This window comes from Protopterus annectens, chromosome 5.part1 (genome assembly GCF_019279795.1).
Source record: "Protopterus annectens isolate FY-2018-M chromosome 5.part1, PAN1.0, whole genome shotgun sequence".
NCBI classification, from domain to species: Eukaryota; Metazoa; Chordata; order Ceratodontiformes; family Protopteridae; genus Protopterus; species Protopterus annectens.
This window is the reverse complement of record NC_056736.1, coordinates 517,761,217-517,783,578: the sequence shown is the minus strand read 5'-3', so window position 1 is coordinate 517,783,578 and position 22,362 is coordinate 517,761,217. Positions and strand designations below refer to the sequence as shown.

The 22,362-nt window shown below is 37.8% G+C and overlaps 1 protein-coding gene across 1 annotated transcript in view; it reads left to right on the top strand.

Annotated features, from left to right (window-relative positions):
- Positions 1-22,362, top strand: part of SIM2 (SIM bHLH transcription factor 2) — a 1,026,265-nt gene that overhangs the window by 828,683 nt on the left and 175,220 nt on the right. The window contains exon 8 of the mRNA XM_044073136.1: positions 5,147-5,294. Coding sequence (XP_043929071.1) covers positions 5,147-5,294 — 148 coding nt within the window. The remainder of the gene's footprint in view (positions 1-5,146; positions 5,295-22,362) is intronic.

Genomic DNA, 22,362 nt, shown 5'->3' with positions numbered 1-22,362 from the left:
ACACTTTTTATTGGTACTGCTTTGAAATATCTGTGAAGTCCACACACAATATCTGCTCATAACATGGACCGCCTCATCCATATAGCTTTTGTTCCTGAGGTGGGGGAAAATGAGAGCATTATGTGACTGGTAATGGCCTGGAGAAACCTTGACCCATGCTATGGGTTTAACCGTACATGTTACACAACATTCTTTTTGCATTCGAGAACTATTACAGTGTTATAATTGACTGCACTGACAGTAGAACACACGTGCATGGAATACAATTGTACTGCATATATTAAAACAGCTTTAGTTTAGTATCAACAATGCTGGTGAACATTTTGTTTTATTATTGCTTTGAAATATCTGTGAAGTACACACACAATATCTTCCCATGGAGTGGGCTACCTCACCCATATACTTTTATTACCTGAAGTAGGAGGAACAGAGAGTATTATGTGATCAATATTGGCCTGGAGACAGCCATGGACAGTACTATGAGTTAAGCAATACATTTTTCAGGCCATTAGTTTTGGATTCTTTAACTATTACAGTGTTACACTTGACTGCAGAAACCTTACCATAGACAAGCAATGTGTACAGCTCTACTACTATGATTATGACAACACAATCCTGCTGAACACCATTTTGCTTACTGTTATTGGTATTGTTTATTGTTTACTGAACTTCAGTTGTTATTGTTCATGTATTGCACTATAGCTGTAATTGCCCATTTATTGCACTACAGTTCTACTTACTGATTTATTGCAGTGAAGTTTTTCTTCTGTATACTTTATTGCAGTAAATGCTTTACTCTTTCTTGCTTATTGCACTACAGTTGGCATACTAAATCAGTATTTACCATGCTCAGCGCACAACCTCGCTAGGCGCCTGGCATGAGACTAGACATTGTAAGCCCTCTCAGCTGCAGTTGTTGGGAGAGAAGCACACCATTATGCATACCAATTTTGCAGACATTCAGCTTGCATTTTGGTAAGACAGAGGAAGACATACTTACATGCTTGTAGGGAATTCCCATCTCTAGCTTCTTGGACCCAGGTGTCCAAAGTTCCCTTCTTTTTCCTTTTCAGGTCTTCATAATGGTGATGACACTGCTCACCTGTGCGGGGGATACCAGTAATACTGCTGAGTTCCCTGTCCAAATGGTCTCAGGCCTCCGCCTTACACTCCATGCCATGGAATCCACCTGCCGGGGTGCATGGTTTGGTACCAGGAGCCCAACCATGACCCTGGACTCCTGAATATCTCACTTTTGTACCTAAAGCGCACACCTTCACCAACACCACCTGACATATCAACCATTGATTGAACTCCAATGAATGATGCAGAATTCCCACCTATTGGGCTTAATATAGGCTGTTTTCTCACCCTTACACGTCATTGTGCAACATTCAAAAAAGCAGCACATTGCTTAGTACCACACAAGTCAGCTAAGCAGTGCTGGGCAGCACAAAACCTCACAGAACCATGGTTTTAGTGAAGCTTAGCACCTTGCAAACATTGGTAGCCATTACCATGTTTATGTACTGTTTAGCATGAATGAGCAGTAATTAGCAGAATGCAGCAGTGCCAAATTCTCAATACTTTTTTTAAATTATAGAAAAATAGTACATTCATTTACAGACATATTCTGCCTGTTATGGACTCGAACCCAGTACCTACTACACATAAGACCATAACTCTACCCATGTAGCTAGTTGGATGATATAAAAACTGGCATACCCTCACATATACTACTAGGCTACCTGTTAGTGTTGCTGAGCACTGCACTCCACGCAAACATGTTTAAACACACCTATAAATAAATAATTAATTACATCCATTTTGATTTTTAGATGTCTGGCAGATGTTGGCTGTGTATGTATAAGCTCCGCTCAGCTCTGCTTGCTCTCAAACGGCAATTAAAAAAAAGGAAAAAAATATGCTAAAATTTAGTTATAAGAATTAATTACATCCGGTTTCTATTTTTTAGATGTCTGGCAGGTGTCAGCTGTCTATATGTGAACACAGCTTAGCATTGCTGTGCCCTGTGGTGCCCCTTGCAAGCATGAAGAAAAAAATAAAAGATCATAGAAACGACATATACATTTGACACACTTCACAACATTACAACAGTGATGGCGAGCATTACAGGGAGCCTCACACTCATCTGCAGCCACGGATAGATGCTACACATCTGCCTACACTAATTCAATATCCTTGTTCCTCTGCTTTCCCTCAGCAGCGCACCATCAATAGTTTCAGATGTGATAATCCTTTGATCAACTGTCTCTCACTTATTTTCAAATTCTAATCCACTCCCCCCAAAGGAAAAAAACATTTTTACAGCCAGAGAGCTTGTCTGGAGAACCCAACTTTGTTAAATCCTCCACAGGATAAGAAATAGATTCAGCAACCAAAACAAATTCACTACAGTCTTAATTAAGTCTGTCCATCTATGGAAATGGATGGAAATAGGACTCCATTTTCTTTGCATTATAACCAATCCATCTGCCTGATCACTTAACTATTATTTTCTTTAACATTATTGCAAGATACACCTTCTGAAATTTGATTGCTTATGCAAAAGCATAAAGAATGGAATACAAAGAAGGCAGATGTATACAATTACCTACTTTTCCTGGAAATGACATAGAATGTATGGTGAGCTATGGCTATAGTCACAATATACCTCTATCTGCAATTAGAGTTTACAGTTTATAACAACTGGCTAGTGAAACCTCATTTTAGTGGCAAGACTACATAATTTTTGTGTGAAATCATTTACATGCAGTAATATGACTTACAAATGCTGCTACAGTTTGGGCAAATCCACATATGCAATCATCGTCAGAAAAGCTAGATCATTATAGGTGAATTTCTGTATAAATACTGTTCAGAAAAAGTGCTGTAAAACATTAACATTAACATTAGCTCAATCACTTCTAATTAGGTGATCCACTATCTCACCATCCTCCCCATCACAGTTACATCACTCTGTATTCTCATCTATCCAAAACTAGTTTTCTTTATAATAGTCCAAATAGCCCCAACCATTCTCACTTTCCAAATTACTTCACTCCATCCATCGATCCTTCTATCCACAACCCCTTTCCCATTTTTGCACATGGGGTTGGGATGTCACTTCAACAGTGACAATAATCTAGAGCCAAGGTTTACACCACCAGGTGGCTAGCCCTGCTGTGGTGGTTCTTCTATACCACACATTCACACACCTATGGCCAATTTACAGTGTCCAGTCCACCTACTGCATGTCGTTGGAATGTGGGAGGAAACTGAAGTAGCAAGAGGAAACCCACACAAACACAGGTAGGACATATAGACTCTGTAGAGGAGGCACCCCAGCAGAATTACTTCACTTCTCAATCCTAAATGTAACAATAATTTTCATTGCTGTATGGATTATGAAGCACATGGGGATTAACCTGTAGTTCTTTATCAACCATATTTCCCCTTTTCTAATAATTGCATAGTTAAGCTGTTTATCCTTTTCATTGTTTTGGGTTCATAGGTAGGTAATAGGCTATTGGCCCTAGGGCCTATATAAGCCTAGCCAAAAGGCACCCTGGCTTTTGCCACCCAAAAAAATTATTTTCCTGTGCCACTGTCGAGCAGAGCCACAGAAGTGATCCCCGGGGTGAATTAACTATCTCCCATCCAATCATCAAGATTTTTTCTTGAAGAGTGCTAATGCGGAGCTTTGTTTGATATAGATAGGTAGTTTGTTCCAGAGTATGGGAAGTCTCTGGGACAGGAATCTATCCCTCCAGCATGTTCTGTTTATTGTGGTGACAAGGTTTAGGTCCCTAGAGCATGTAGCTCAGAGGGGTTGGGATTTCTTTAAGTGGAGCATGTCCAAAAGCTCTGGGTTTGTGTGTTAGGCTAGAAATGTCTGGTAATATTATGATACCTTTTGCAATTGTATTTCTCTTTGCTGTATGCAAGCCTGTGTCTATTTCTAATGAATGTTTAACACTGTATATACGTATGCAAACTGTGTGCATGCTCTTTCTCTAAATGGTTTATGTAAGCTATCGTAAAGCTTTTTCTTTGATATGTGCACTTATCTATGTTTTCTATACCTTCTGATATCATGTAACTGTATTTTACATATATGTCAAAACTAGTGTTAAATGTGGGGCTTTTCTCCCTGGGCCTCTGCTGGAACAGGGTGTTATCCCAGTCAGATTTCCCTGTAAACAAATATACGTAAATAACAGCCATAGTAGCAGAACTGTTGTCAGGCAGAGTGCTATCTTTTACCTAGAGCAGGTGACTATAATTTAAATTCAATGTTGCTATTGTTTATTTCTAGTTTTACTAAATAAAGTAACCAAATAATACATCTGTGGGCTGAGCACATATCACATACATTCAAAACTAAACTGTAGAGAACCATGAAAAATGCCACATAAAAAGGTGAATATGAAATCACAAATCATACATAGTATCTTTGTAATACTGTGACTGCAAGTGGAAATCACATCTGAACTGTAAAATGTCCAGACACAGAGCAATCTATTCCTAAGTGTAATATGTGGGCACATGTGAGACAAATATTCTTTTCCTATATCTTGTCAATAATTCTATGGTAGTTTGCTCTATGTAGGCCACTTTTGTCTAAAGTGGACTAGCTGGTTTGAAAAGGAAGCTGTGGTAACAAGGGTAGGCCTAATCCTTATTACATTTCTAAGGTTTCAACAACTCATATCAAGAGTCAGACTCTGTTGTAATACTTGGCAGCATTTTTGCTTATGCCGCTAGCCATCATTTTAGGATATAATCTATTAACATACCCATGGTCCGTAAATGTCCCAGACCCACGGCTGCATCATTTGCTGAAACTCTTTAAAGACACACAGTCAGGAAGCCTATAGTAGACAGTTACACTATGATGGGGAATGCATTTTCAGTGTTGCCTTCAGGTCACATCAGATAAACAGATCCTGCAACGTGGCATTCCCTCTCAACTACGGTAAAAGACTGCTTTGAGTATAAAGCTGAGTGTTGTTTTCATCATTTCTTAGAAACATTTCTGTAGCTGGTTTATTTGTATGTGCCTGCTTTTGAAAGTGCATTTGTTTCTTCCCTTGAGTGTATATTGCTAAAAACACATTAGATAAATTTCAAATTGTGTTTACAGTGCTGGTGAAGGGCCAAGTCACAACCAAATATTATAGGCTGCTTTCCAAGCAAGGAGGATGGGTCTGGATCCAGAGCTATGCCACGATTGTACACAACAGTCGATCATCAAGGCCTCACTGCATAGTGAGTGTCAATTATGTTCTGACGTAAGTAATACAAATTCCATAAACGCTAAATGTATAACAGCTTATTATGAATATTTGTTAAAGTTCAACATCTGGCAGATAAAATGCTTACATGTATGCTACAGAATGGTATTTTGTAGTTTTTATGTTGGCTAAAAACATAAATGCCATGCTTGGTAAACTCATTTTTTATATTTTCGTACTGTTTTTTTCATGGTTTGTGATTCTGTCAAATCACTTGGGTGACCAAATTGCTGTGGAGCCATGTAAATTACAATTACTGAACAGTGGTGATTTCTATGCATTTTTGAGCGGCCAAAAAACAATCACGGCAACAAGCTTTCAGAAAGCTAATTGGAAGAGAAAACACATTTTCCAAAGTTTAGAAATACAGTGGTCAGATAGCAGTACTAATTAGGTATTTACTGCTTGTTAGGCCTTGGTGATGCGTGCATAGAGTACTAAGTTTTTGCTGCAAGGTTTATGAAGTACAGGGGGGTTAACCTGTTTATGAACTAGATGCCTTTACCAATTTTTACATTTGTTACTTACCTTAAGTAAATTGTCACATCTTTAATCTGCAACACTAAGGATAGCAACCTACTACACAGTGCTAAGGAGTGTAATCTACCACTCCAAGTAACATGGAAAATGTTGCCCATTCCAGAGTTGGGAAAACAACTGCAGCTCTGGTAATGTTGCTGAATGTATGCTCATTGGTAACAGTACTTGCAAAAGGAGCCCACCATCCTTCACTATTCTGCTAAACAGGTATCCGCATCACTGACCTCCTGCTGGCACACCAGAAAAATGCGTAGGACAAAAATATCCCTCTTTCCTACAGCAAGCAGCTGGCAGTCCTAATTTCATCCTTGCTGGATGCTCCTTTTTAAGGTAATTGCAGTGATTAATACTATAAGGTATGGCTAGTCAGAGCTGGATGATAATCTTAATCTCAGCGCCACATCAGCAGGACAGTGAATACTGTAAAAATGACAAGAAAAATTTCAGAATTATTATGATAGGGCTCATAAAGAGACTTGTGTATGTTTATATATCCAGTCCATTGCTGTTATTCTAAAGTTAATAAAACTGAAATGAATGGTGAAATCAGCCTGCTATATTTACAGTCTCAACAAACATGGAATGTTGTGGTTCTCAGTTTATCTATATCTATATCTATATATTTGTATATCTATCTATCAATATATATATATATATATATATATATATATATATATATATATACATGTATATATAGACATATAGATATATGTATCGATAGATACAGATTAGATATAGATATATCTATATATATATCTTATATATATATATATATATATATATATATATATATATATATATATATATATATATATATATATATATATATATATATATATATATATATTTATTTATATATATATATATATATATATATATATATATATATATATATATATATATTTATATATATATATATATATATATATATATATATAGAGCTATAGATGTCTATATCATCTATATATAGATATATATATATGTGTGTGTGTGTCTGTGTGTGTGCATGTATATATATATATATATATATATATATATATATATATATATATATATATATTTATATATATATATATACATATATATGTCTATATGACTATATATATATATATATATATATATATATATATATATAGATAGATATATGCATATACATAGATTTATGCATGTTATAGGATTTGTCACTGCACACATTTTGTTGCATGCTAAAACGTTAGTGCTTTTCTTCAGTGATATAGTTGGTCATATTTTGTAATGGTCGAATGTCAACAGATCAACCATTACATAATTTTGAACTTTTTCCCTATTCTATGAGATTGTATGACCCTGGAGTAAGTATATTTAATTTCCAGGTGTGTGGGGGCCACATCATGGGTTGTGATTGGCACTAATGAGTCATTCAACACTTCATGTTTCTAACAATCTCACTGTTGATTATTTATTACATACTTGTGTATATATACATGCAGACAGACTCACACACACACACACACACACACACACGCGCGCGCACACACAAACATGCACACACACACACACACACACACACACATATATATATATATATATATATATATATATATATATATATATGTGTGTGTGGGTCCACTTTTAAATGTCGAAATTCCGAAATCTCAACTTTTAAAAAAACATACCCAAAACATTGAGATTTCAGAATCTCAACATTTAAAAGTGGATTAAAAAAAAGAGGGAGACTTGAAATAAAGTGTTTGCAGGCTGCACCTCCCACACACCCCTACTTAAATATACCAACTCAGAGATCGCGCTACAGTAAAGAGAACGGTAATGCTCCTGTTGCACTTACCATTCTCTTCACTGTAGTGCGATCTCAGAGTTGGTATATTTAAGTAGGAGTTGTGGGGGGGTGCAGGGGGGCTTGCCCCCCTTTTTCTTTATTTTTGTTTTTTTTTAACCCACTTTTAAATGTCGAGATTCTGAAATCTTGATGTTACGGGTACTTTTTTTAAAAGTCGAGATTTTGAAATTTCGACATTTAAAAGTGTATTTATATATATTTATATATATATATATATATATATATATATATATATATATGTGTGTGTGTGTGTGTGTGTGGGTCTAGGACATTTTACTGAATGCACATTTCACTGAAACTCACATGACTGAACACAAATCACTGAAAGCACAATTCACTGGAACACATTTCACTGAAAGTTATATTTGGCCTTTTCCCCACTATAGTGCGACCCTGGAGTTAGTATATATAGTTAGTGGGGGTGTGGGGAGCATAGCCCCAAACATATTTTGAGTATATATTATGTTTGGAAAAGAGTAATATATTGGACTTGCAAGTATCCATGTATATAGTTCAAAATATTTAAAATATGTGGGGGGCTATGCCACCCACACCCCCTGATGTAGGGGGAGGTGCCCCGCACACACACCCTTACTATATATATACTAACTCCAGGGCTGCGCTACAGTGGGGAAAAGGCCATATATAACTTTCAGTGAAATGTGTTTCAGTGAATTGAGTTTTCAGTGAAAAGTGTACACTAATTTGACTTTCAGTGAAATGTCCTAGACCCATATATATATATATATATATATATATATATATATATATATATATATATATATATATACACACACACACACACACACACACACACACACACACACACACACACACACACACACACACACACAATTGCTCCATACAGGAGCTATAACTTCTTGAAACTAGAAAGTAAATGGCTACCTAGATCACACAATCAATCATGTACTGCACACAATTATACATGTATTGTTCACAAACATACGTGTTCTGCACACAATCATACATTTACTGCTTATGATTCACTGTATCCTATTTCTGCTCTTGCTTTGTTCTTCCCCTCTAAGTTAGGCAGTGAGTACTTAGGTACATTTCCAGACATACATTTCTTACCTTAAATATTACATATATACTGTGAATGGATGGTTAGGAAGTTTTCCAGTTTTTCTCACTGTTGTTGAGACCTTTGCTTTGCCCGGAGACCTGTTGTTTGCCACTTACCAATCCATGTACATCTAAACACTGTGGCTTCAGTGAGATCTAGTCTACAGACAGAATAACTGTACTGCTCACATGTAGAAGTCCACAGGTCACCAGTTCCAGAGAAAGACAGCAGTACTTAGAATGCTTCAGATTTCTCTGCCATCACTGGCTTTACTGAAACTCAAGTTTATTTGCAGCCTTAAGCCATCATCTTAAAATTGGACAGCTTGGCTCTATGATTTCACAAGACTTGGAAAAGTTCACTGTAGGCATGGCCCATGAAAACAAAGTACAATTTCTTGTTCAAACCAGCTCACACTGAGTATGTTTACAGAGATGCTTACTATTACTCATGAAAGGGTCTGTGATGACCCACCACTGGACCTGTAATCAAGGAGCCTCAATCCTCACCACCAGAACCAGTGGGGGATGCACACTGGGAGGATGACAAGTACATACACACAATATTTCCAGATGCAGCTCTCTGCATCAAGTACAATTTGCCTTAGGAGCACAAAGAGACCACAGTCAGTCCAGGGCTGGTGTCTCCCTCTTTCTCCAGATCCCCAGTATGACTCCTCACTGGCACAGCTATAGAGTTGACCCCTTAGCCAGTGTTCCAAGCCAAGTTGTCCAAGACGCTCTCTGTCCAAGCAGTGCTTTGTGTTCCTGCCCAAGTAGCTGACACACACACTCTTGGAGATTTGTTTTATACACACACACACACACACACACACACACACACACCTGGAAAAGGCTGGCACATGTTTACTAGATATGCCCCCTTCTGCCCAGACTGTAAGGTTGTTATCACTGTGACCAAAGCCCCTTATCAACTACTTTGAGGCCCTTAACAAAGGGTGTCCAATCTTACTGTGTAATGTTACTGTTACTATTATTATGAATGGTAGTTTGACCAAGAGCAAGGCAATTAGGAGTTGCCCACAGTGTCACGAAATAAATATACAACTACTCTCAGAACTTAAATATCTCTAGGCAGATTAGCCACAATGAAAGGTTTAAATATATTTAATAATAAATATTAAAAGAACAAGAAAATACTCACTATATTTTTACAGTGACATCAGATTTCAAAATCACAGGAAATATTTAAAATAACATTGCAGGACAGTCTCAAATAAATAAAGAAAAACATCTAAACTAAGTTTTGCTATATTCCTGACTGTATTTAAGAGAATTACTATACTCTAGTTAACTTACTTAAGAACAAGGCAGATGTGTGGTGAGTGGATCTTGTCAGGTCCAAATCAGAACACAAACAGCTGTGTCTCTCTCAGAAAATTCTCAAATTAATATCTGAAATATTACTGCTGGGCTAGCTTGCAGAATGACATAATTTCTTGTCATCTGACCTCTAGTTCCCAGGCCCCAAAACAACCATTGATGGCAGGTAGCATTTAGCATCTACCTGCAAAAATACATAGACATGGGGCTTTTTCTCAGATCTTTAGCAATGGCTAGAAGTCATAAAACAATAAAACACTTCCAAGACAATACAGAAAACTTCTCAGCACAGACTCTGTGTCTACTTCCTGCCATAAAGTAATTTAATTTCAGCTATTTTTCTAAAATTTACTAGACTGAAGTTAACCTCTGGTATTCCAGTATCCACTGTTAAAATATATATATTTTAACAGTTACAATAGTGCATGTACATTTCTGTTCTCTTCCAGTAGGGCATGCTGTGGCTACATTTTAAGCACAAGCACTTTATAAAATATCTTTTCAACACACGTCTGTACAAACCTAGTTTGAAATATACATTTGTAACACAAGCATCTGATATGAATCATGTTGATATTCACAAATGACATATAATTATTTACAAAATTCCAGATAGCTTGGCTGGCAGTATCTTCGTTTGTCACACTTCTATATAAATCATGTTGATATTCACAAATGACATATAATTATTTACAAAATTCCAGATAGCTGTGCTGGCAATATCTCCCTTCATCACAGGTTCACTGATTTCAAAATATATTTTCTCTTCTAATAACCTTTCTGAAAGCTTGTTGTCATAGAAACTTCTATCCAGAATGTTATTTTGACCAAAAAGGGCTGAATAACTAGGCCATCCTGGTTAACAAATATAAATAAATAAATGATTCAAATGGGACAGGACTATTCATGAGAACAATGAGAAAATGGTACAAATAAAACCCATGCCCAGTTGTCTACTCTGATATTCACAGTGTCTCAATGTCTCTTCTGTAATCCCATTCATACGTCACACTCACAGTAAGGCATTCCATACATCACACTCACAGTAAGGCATTCCATATATCATACTCACAGTAAGGCATTCCATACATCACACTCACAGTAAGGCATTCCATACATCACACTCATAGGAAGGTATTCCATACATCACACTCACAGTAAGGCATTCCATGCATCATACTCACAGTAAGGCATGCCATACATCACACTCACAGGAAGGCATTCCATACATCACACTCACAGAAAGGCATTCCATACATCGCACTCACAGTAAGGCATTCCGTACATCATACTCATAGTAAGGCATTCCATACATCACACTCACAGTATAAGGTACTCCATACATTACACTCACAGTAGGGCATTCCATACATCACACTCACAGAAAAGCATTCCATACATTACACTCACAGTAAGGCATTCCATACATCATACTCACAGTAATGCATTCCATACATCACACTCACTGTAAGGCATTCCATACATCATACTCACAGTAAGGCATTCCATACATCATACTCACAGTAATGCATTCCATACATCACACTCACTGTAAGGCATTCCATACATCATACTCACAGTAAAGCACTGGCACATACATTTAGCTCCTTGGAAGAAAAGTTTCAGAGTTTCGATACAATCTTTTCTGTTTTTTCAGGTGGTAGTTTTAAAGTGAAGTATAATGTAGCACACATTTTGAACAGCACAGACACACGCGCGCGCACACACACACACACACACACACACACACACACACACACACACACACACACACACAGCATAATAATTGCAAGCTCTTAAAAAACAGCAGCAGTACCAGAGGGCATTATCACCACCACAACATACACACGCAAATGTGTGCAAGGGCAGACATACACCGAAACACACATGAACATGCACTGGCACTCACACACACCCACACACACACACACACACACACACACACACACACACACACACACACACACACACACACACACACACACACACACATAGTGAATATAATTCTCCTCAACCCCACAAAGAAATAGCAGTTCTTATGGATTATGGAATGGTATGCAAAGTCTAAAACGGTTTGCATTTAAAGTGGTATAATGTAATCCACTGTAATTACTGTAACCCAAACAAGTGTGGCAGCCTTCATCTGAGTTAAGAAGTCACTTACTCCATGAGCCAAGAACAAATCCTTTTGAAACTAAATAGGAGAGGGTAAGATGTTAAAAGCCTTTTTGTCCCAGCAACACATTAACAACACTAACAACATACAAAGCCTTGTTGGTTCAATCTTCACTACTTTATTATCAGCAGCACTGCAGAGACAAGTGTAATATTCTTGACAAGAGACCTTCTCACAGATAGCACCAGGCAATTAAGGCTGAAAAAGAAAGTTTGAAATGCATAAAAACTGCCTTTCTGTCGGTCACATAGATGAAATGATTGATTGTAATTCGTATGATTATGCTAACAAGTGGTTGTGTACTGCTTGCTCCTGCATGTTGGACTTGGTTTTTCCTACTCTGATACTGCTATATTTATATTTTGACAGTCAAGATCAGATAAAAGCAGATAACTTAAATGCCCCTGATTTAGTAGTCAGTACATTCTGTTTGTTCAGCATCATTTCTGTCAGAAATCCAAGGTAAAGACAATTGATTCCATTAATGTTATAAGACTGGAGGTAAACAGTGTGCTAACAACAGTCTGTTCCCAAGCAAACTACTTGGTAATGTCTAATGCCCACTTACTAGTTACATAACCAGTTCCCTCACTGCATATCAATGCTTGAGAAAGCGACTACAAGTGTGACACAATGCTTTGGGAATGGTATGCATGCATTTCTTCATTTTTTTCTCATTTTTTTGTCTCTTTTGTTTGTTTCTTTCTTTCTTTTGTTAAACGGTGAAATTACATTTCTTTTAACCAAGAAATGTATTGCTTTTTTTAAATAGTGCCACTGTGCAATATGATTTTTGTTCCCATTTTAGATTCTTTCTGCTGATATGAGTGCCATGAGGACAACTTTGTTAAGTATTGCATGTCAGTCTATGTATATGACTATGCTTTCACATGCATTGAGTCGGTGCTGTATTTATTTATTTTTTTCACATTGATAATCAGGTAAGTACACTGCCCTGAAGACCCTTTTCAGACACAACCTGGGCAGTAACTGCTACAAAAATCAGTAACATCATATGGTATAAAAATCAGTGCCTGACACATTAACCTTCTTACTATTATTTTTATGCTATTGATAATCTTGCCAGCTCTAGAAATGATGCATCTGCACATTTGGCTTGAAGGTAAACATTAATGAAATGTTGCACTGATCTGAAAGGAGGATAATGTTTTATAAATTAAATGTAGCTATGTGATTTTATTCAGCTGATGGGGTAATAACATCTGTCCTTAATTTTTGTATTTCAGTAACCATTTATTTTATCATGGCTACCAAAGTTATTAATGTGGTAAAAGCAGGATATGCTGATTACTGTGTTGAGTCAACATTGCAACTTACTTTTCATAACTAGTGGCTGATCTGTTTTGCAGTTAGAGTGAAGTTTGAGCTTATAGAAGCATGTTGCTGATTTAAGTAGAAACTCTGAGGCATTAAAATAAATCACTAACTAAGAGAGCATTATTATTACCTGATACATTTCTGATCGACTCATATCTTGTCAATTGTTCTTTGTTGACTCCCAATTTTTGTGACCATATATGCACTGTTCATCTTAGATCAATGAATTGCAGGTGAGGAAGGTTTTCCCCTTACACCAGAGCCTGAGCAATGTTGGACTTAGTATATTAAAAAGTTTAGGGTTAAGGGTGCAGGGGCACTTGCCCTTCTCCTGCAAAAACATTAATTTATTCATATTTTTATTTTATTGTTTATTTGCGCGCGTGTGTGTGTGTGTGTGTGTGTGTGTGTGTGTGTGTGTGTGTGTGTGTGTGTGTGTGTGTGTGTGTGTGTGTGTGTGTGTGTGTTAGTTTGATGAATTTCAGTTTAATCTGAGTGATTTAAACATTACATCCTTAAAACTAATATTAAGTCAAATATATTTTATTTTGGGTGGTTAATTTGAGACGTGACTTCTTAGATGATTGTAAAATCTCATCTGTTAGCTTACAGTTTTAAATACCTGAGAAACCACAGTGAGTGCAAAAGCTTGTGTCTGGAATTTTTCTGCACATTTCTGTTCTTTGAGACAGTGATTATCCAGTAATGTGACACATTCTTTGATTCAGCATTTATGATTTACTTATCTTGTATAAGGTGATCTGATCTGATAACATATGTGTGTGTGTAGATATATATATATAAATATATATATATATATATATATATATATATATATATATACATATATATATGGCTCTACTTTACTTTATTGAAGAAACACTTCTTAGAAAATGAGAAGCAGACCCACACTTATGCGAAAGGTCACTTAACCGAAAGTGCACTTCCGCGAAGAATGGTTCAACAAACCGTTAGGGAACACTGAGTCACCAAAGCACACTACAATGGGGAAAAGGAAATTTACCTGTTTCCCCATCGTAGTGCAATCTCGAAGTTGGCATATTTAAGTAGGGGGGTGGGGGGCACAGCCCCCCACATGGGGTGTGCAGGGGGGCTTGCCCCCTGCAAAAAACATTGTTTTGGTGTTTGTTAACGATTCGTTGATCCATTCTTCGTGAAAGTGCACTTTCGCATAAGTGTGGGTCTGCTGTTCTTTTTCGAAGAATTGTTTCTTCAATGAAGTACAGTATACCTATATATATATATATATATATATATATATATATATATATATATATATATATAGTTAAACGTAGAAGTTGGGGGTCAGTAGTAATTACTAGATCATTACACAAATGAAATTGATGTACATCACCTTGATGTATGGCACAGCATCTTCAAAGTAATTACATTTACTAGTTTTGATTAGATGTGACTTGCAGGTTTTTAAATGTTAATAGCTCAGTGGAGATTTTTATTTCCCCAGGAATTGTATTCCAGCTAGTCGGTGCTATTTTGGAGAACTAATAAGAGAACTGATGATATCTAGTCAGAGCACTTTCCGCTCTATATTGTCTAACTAGGTTTTTGCTCACTTTCATGAATCAGAGTGCATGCATATATTTGCATAGGACTGAGGAAGACATGACTTTCAGTTGTGAGACAGATCATGCAAACAGATACTAAGTATCCCTCCTGGAGCCTTTTCAAAGGAACCCTTGGACATTTAGCAAGTGAAACTGCAATGCAGAGTAGGCATCTCACTATGCACAGCCAGTGCATGTATGAAGTTTTGACTCTAATGAATAAATGGCTAAAATATGTAATTGCGCAGTACATATTATGGCCATTATTCATGGATAGCATATAGTGCTGCACAAATCACTGCATGGAGAATATAAGAAAAATAGCCTAACTGTTCTAGAGTAAACTAGAGCAGCATACAGCATATGCAAGTGACTCCATAATGATATGGAAACAAAGTTTCTGGTGCAAATGATGCACAGTGATTTTGCAAATGATGACACCAACTATGATGGAGAGAGTCAGAGAAGTATAAAACAGGTGCTGTGTACCACAGCATTCACCTACTTTGAATACCTGGAATTTCTGAGTGTACACGATTCTACTATGTTTGTGATTATAGCAGCCATAGCAATGTTAGCGGTTCCTCCCAGAGCCAGTATCTATGATATTGTGTGCCATGCCCACTGCAGCAATGCATATGGTACAATCTGTGGCTAAGCAGCAGATTGGGGATTGCTTCCATATGGATAGGAAGACATACTGATGCATGTTGAATTGTGTTGCTAAATGCAGAATCAAGGGGCAGTATGGACTGCTCATCCTAGGGGACACTAAGGTATCCATAACTTTAATCATCCCAACCAGGCGACACTCCATTGATATTGCATTAGTCAGCCTTGCATATCTTACACTAGTTCCCCAACATTATACTGCAGAATGGACTGCAGAGAAGAAGACCACCACTATGTGGAGTTTTATACCATAACACATTTCTCTGAAACCCTGGGAAAAAGTGATTGCACACACATTGCCATCTAGGCCCTACCTGATCCATAATATGTCAATTGCATCAACAAGAAGGGCTTCCACTCACTCGGCTGTTAGGTGGCATGAAATGTCCAGAATATAAGCTATCATGTTTCCATGCACCATCAGGCAGTTCCAGTGACTCATAAATATGGAGCATGTCTACCATTGGTTCATGCCTGGGAACTTCGGACAAGATCATCCATTTGGTAGATATGCACATAGTCAGGCACAAACATCATTATATACAGTTAACATACGAGCAGGTAGCAGTCTACATGTAAAGGTAACTCCTTTGTGTGTTCCAGGTGATGCCAGATATGTGTTGGAACTATGACTGATAACTCGCAACAGCAACCCTCAAATCATACCACAGAAGGCAGGACATATGTTTGGGATACTAAAGGGATGCATCCACTATCTTGATGCATTTGGTGAGGTACTACAATATGTACCTGAGACCAACAGCCAAATGTCAGTATTGTGCACCATGAGTAGGCATTCAGCTGCATCCGCCCACAGGAGCTATTGATGGTGTAGAATTACAAGAATAAAAACATGCAGCATGGTGAGGTATCCCAGGGGTAAACCCTGAGTAGTGTCACTGCAGCAAACATGAGATCAAACACACCCAGGAGTGGTGGGGTCTGTGGTGAGAGCCAGCAGTGATGCTGTCTCAGGAACTGTCTCTGTCATATGGGTTTGCTCAGCCTGTGATCATCCATGTTGCATTTAGTTTGCCCACAGCCAAGGACAGCATAACAGTACCATGTGTACAATTAAAAAAAACAATGGATGCAGTGTTAGCCACCAGTGACCAGAGAAGTACCATCTGCATTCCTTTAGTGCATCATCCTAAATATGCTTTCTCATTGTTCATGTTAATTGATAATGATTGTTCATTTTTTGGCTTTATTCTAATGTTTTGAACATTGACAAGATTTTGGAAAATTAATGTAAACAGCTGTAACATGTTTGGTACCCCATAGTTTAATTTGATATTGAAGCTCTCAGATATCTAGTTGTTAATGAAGGCTCCCAAAATAACCTTTCTTAAATATTATGTTAATGAAATAATTCTGAAAATCACAATATGTAAATGAGATTAGCACTGTACTAATGATTAAATGTCGCATGTTATGGCTTTTCCTCAGTAAACGAGAGTATTTAATACAATTCCCTATACATTTGTCACAGTCTATTGCTATTTCCTTAAGTATCTACAATTTTAGAAATGTTTAGTCTGTTTAGTTGTCACATATTTATCATCAGTCCACAGAGTTGAGATTATAATGGGTATTATAGTTAGACAAGTATGTATAAGTTGAAAAAATGCAATGAATATTGTCATCTGTGGATCAGAAACCTTTAAAACAGTACAGATAACTTTAGTTGAATTTTATATTCAGAAATGTACATGCACTGCCATGTGTCATAAAATTAGGGACTCAAACAAAATGACAAGACAAGATATAATACAAAATGAACAGTTTTGTGGAAAACAGTTCATCATAACAAATAAAATCAATGTAAGCCATAATGCCAGAGGTAGTGGACATTAAAGGGGAAATAACAGACTAACCAATAATGTTGTGTGGCCCATTGCTACAGGTGAAGTGCCTCCCCACTCTTGAAGGTCCTTTATAAAAATAATGCCTTCTCTAGAGGGTATTAATGCCCTCAGCAAATGGCCTCTGTTTTTTTTCTGTATGGTTTTGCAATTGTAAAGGGTGATTTATTTGTTTTTGTGTGTATCTTTAAAGTAATAATTTTCCTTGCTAATTTATAGTGCAAAACATTATATACCATACTTATATTGTGCAGGTAATAATTAATGCATATTTGCATTTGACTGCGAATCTGCATGAGTGTCTATGTGTGTGTGTGTGTGTGTGTGTGTGTGTGAGCCATCCATGTCTGAGTTTGTCTGTGTGTGTGTGCGTGTGTGTGTGTGTGTGTGTGTGTGTGTGTGTGTGTGTGTGTGTGTGTGTGTGTGTGTGTGTGTGTGTGTGTGTGTATGAGCATGAGCACGTAGGATGCTTGACCCCACATTGGGAAGTACAGAGGGGACTTGTCCTCCCTGCAAAAAAAAAAAAAAAGTGAGTGCATTTTTTTAATAATTCCAGAAAGCAATATTTGGTATTGTACATACCTAGCCAAGCTGACAAATTCAGCTTAACATTTTATCAGGCAAATACAGATTTATTGTCTTTTATGCTGTTTTTGCTCCTGTATGTACTGAATATCAAGCCTCCCCAATCAGAGTCAAGCTCCCCTTTCAGTGCCATCTGAGGAGGGCATCATTTAGGCAATCATGAGGATTGCTTACATCCTCACCTGTATCCCAGCAATGAGAACAATTTTTATGGTCTCATCTCTCCTCCATGGGGGGGGGGGGGTTCCACATCACCACAAGAGCCACAAAGCAATCCCTACTAAAAAGTGCACTTTCCAGTGCACTTGCTCAATGAAGGGGGCTGCCAGTTGTTGGCTTGGTGTGCCACACTCACATCTTCAAACTGTAAGTCGACTTCTTTCCTTTAAAAGACTGCTACAACCCTTGACTGCTCTGCTACGCTCCCCAAAGGATAGGCATGCCCAACCTGAATGCCAGCTCTGTCATGCACCCGAGCTAATTAATCAAAGTCAGGTTGCCTGATGAGTGGATCACAAATTTTTAACAATGTAGTACTAGTCTATGGTAATAAACACAATTTTGAAATACTCAAACTGCACTTCTCTAAATGGAGTGGTGACAAGGGCGGAGGGGGTGAAAATTGTGATATTTTTTATTGTACTTTATAGCCAAAGAGAAGTAACATGCACAAAATAAAAAAAGGCTTTTATTTATGCATTGACTAACAACAGAAGTTTGAACTCCCCAACAGTTTCATAGCTATTGCAGTCAAAATATTTGTCAAACCAGCAGTCTAGTAGCTTAATATTAGCCAGGGTTAGTATGGAAAATCAACATCCTAATTGTTCCAAGGTTTGACCAATCAGGTTTAAGCATTTTGGAAGGCCATTTGCTGATGACATTTTGAAATACTCTAGAATTTAAGAAGCTACTACAGCTGATCCACAGGCAATGGACTGATTGCCTTTCAAAGCAATTTAGTATATTTGGAAACAGTCTAGCAGAAAGCCAAATTTGTGTGACTTTTTAATTATTTGTTAATTACTCCATGTCTTTTTTAAAAGCTATCCTAACACTGGTCTGGTAAGATGAGTTCTTCAAAGTCTTACCTTATCCAAGTAGTGGTGGAGGGAATCAAACCCATGACTAAAGGGTAAAGATCAACAGCAGATGATAGCCTTAGCCCTCTAAGCTACATTGCCAGATATTCAAGCAGACTAAGCTGCCCAAAACTATAACACACTGTCATGGGCTCCCTCTTGAAATATCAGTACTCAAAATAATGAGTGCCAACAACCCAAAAAAAAAAAGAAAAAAAGAAAAAGAAAACCTATGAGAAGGGCAAATCACGAAAATCATTCTTCTCATTTAAACTTCTTTTTTTGCAGTAGGGGGTGCAAGCCCCTCTGTACCCCCAATGTAGGGTCAAGCTCCCTACACCCTCCTTGAACTTCTTTATACTAACTCCAAGATTGCCATACCTCGGAAAAAAGTGAATATTCCAGGAAATGACCATCCTGGATTAAAATAGATATGTGTGTGTGTGTGTGTGTGTGTGTGTGTGTGTGTGTGTGTGTGTGTGTGTGTGTGTGTGTGTGTGTGTAAGTCCATTTTTTGCCATTCAGTTTCCATGTTTTAGGACTTGCTCTAGCAGGTCCCAACATTTCATATCGTTACCCCGCCATGTCCACATTAGCTGTAAAATATTTTGGTTAATTATAATTTGAGCTGAACAATATGCTAATGTAAATTTGTAGCCTAATGGACATTTCCCACTTAACAGAGAATGCACCTAATCCAGCTTAGACAACCCAAATGCAGATATCTGTATTTCTTGTTATTTTATATTGTGTAACTCTGCATGATCTACACTGCCATTTGTACTACATTTTGCTGTGTTTTCAGTTTAGACTATTAGGCTATTAGTTATCAATGTGTTGGTTGAGACTCATAAGAGAGTGAGCAAACAAGGCTGATTAAAGTGTAGTTGTTGACTTTTCCCATTGTTTTCAGGAATTGCATTTTTCTACTGTTTGGTACCATGAGATTTTCCTACTCAAGGGATGTCCTCTTGGTGCTGCAACTATGTTTTTTGCCCCTGAATTCATCTGAGTCTCGATGATGCAGGAGGCTCAGGTTGCAAAGTTTCACAGTCTAACTTCAGGAAAAGCTCTCCATCTTTGTGCTCTGATGAGCATGGAGCACATGGTCTCTTAAAATTGGAAACAGAAGTAGTTTTTGCAAGATTTTTCCTATTTAAGTTAAGATTTAGTAAGTGCAGCTCAGTTAATGATCTCTTATGAATGTCAACTTGACATGGCAAAAGTAAAATTATTGTTGGCTAAAATGAAAGTCAGGTCATTTATCATTTTGCCCAGCATCCTAACAGCTAAATTTTTAAAGGAAAAATCTGACTAGTGGCTCTGGTAAATCCACCTCACATCCAGGACTCCTGTGGACATCCAAAATGTGAGTCAAAGGATAAACAAGTACAGAAACACAGTCAGAGCTGTTTTGAGAATAGCTAGCCCAAGCATGAGAATTGTAGGCTGTCTGCACTTCTTTGTTACAAGAACAGGCAAATTAACTAAAATCCAGCATTCAGAAACTGTTAAACTTAGTCCAAAACTTTAAAAGTCACTGTTTAGTTTTAAAATAATAAAAGTAAAAAAATCTATCAGACTTAATCATTGAAAGAACTCAATTTTATTCATGTATGATGAGCACTTTTGTTCACTAACTGGACTTCATCAGATTAGCTTTTCAAAAACAGCTTTATCCATGGAAAATATATTTACACAAACAAAAAGTCATTAATCAAGACTGAAAAACATCCATAAACATGAGTTAAGATTTGGGAACTGCACCACTGAGAAGGCTGTGTACAGAGCCCATTGCTCTGAATGTTCTACATTTTTATGTGGGAGGGCAAACCTGACACATGTGAATGTGTGTGAGTAATACTATATTTATTAAGTTTCCAGTTGCTAGGGCCAGTAGCAAGATCTGTATATCAGTCAACTTTAGTGTTTAGATAACTTGTGTGTGTGTGTGTGTGTGTGTGTGTGTGTGTGTGTGTGTGTGTGTGTGTGTGTGTGTGTGTGTGTGTGTGTGTGCGTGTGTGTGCGTGTGTGTGCATGTGTGTGTGCGTGTGTGTGCGTGTGTGTGTGTGTGTGTGTGTGTGTGTCGGCGTGTCTGCATGAACAATCAATGATTGTGCTAGCACTATGTCCAGGCATCACCCACAGGTGTGAGACATGCATAGTAGACTAGCCAGTTCAGCGTCTTCAAACCCAGCTATCAGAGCTACATCTGCCAGGAGCTGCACTGCTAGTTCCCAGCCCTGCCTAGAAGCCAGGGTGCTACCTGAACAGGAGCAATATCTGCTGGGTGAGCTCTCAGCATGACTACTTCAAAGACCATGACTATGTGACCTACAACGTCTGGATGTGGACACCACAGTCACTGACAGAGCAGTAGAAGTAGTGCCACTGTGGGAGCAAGATCTTGCATGGTCATGTCGGCTACACTGGACAGTGTAGTGGCTCTCTGGCCATGTTGTTGCTGACCCTCCCCAGCAGACATTCCATTAGAGACATTAACCAATCCAGTGTGTCATTCATATTGTCCAAGGAGTCAGCTACACAGTTCAGGCAGTCCCACACATCAGAATGTACATTTAGTGCTCACACTATCTCTTCTGAGGCCCTAGTGGAAATGTCTGTGCCTCTGAGACACCCCTATACATATGTTGTGTAGCAGCTACTGACACACCAACATCAGGAGAAGGGTGAACAGCAGGCATCCTCCAATCACCTCTAAAAACCCACCTGTGTAGCACCTTGCCCTCAAGAAGGCTATAGGGAGAATCAACCAGTTCTGGAAGTGGAGTAGTAATACTTCCCTAATCAAATGTGTCACCCTCAACCCTTCCTATTCTGAGGTCTCTGTATCATGGTTATGCATCCAAAATAAGAGTTGAGAATGTTGTTGGCACAACCTCAGTGTCAGATTGATCCTATACATCCCCAGACTGTGCCTCTTTGTTATTGAC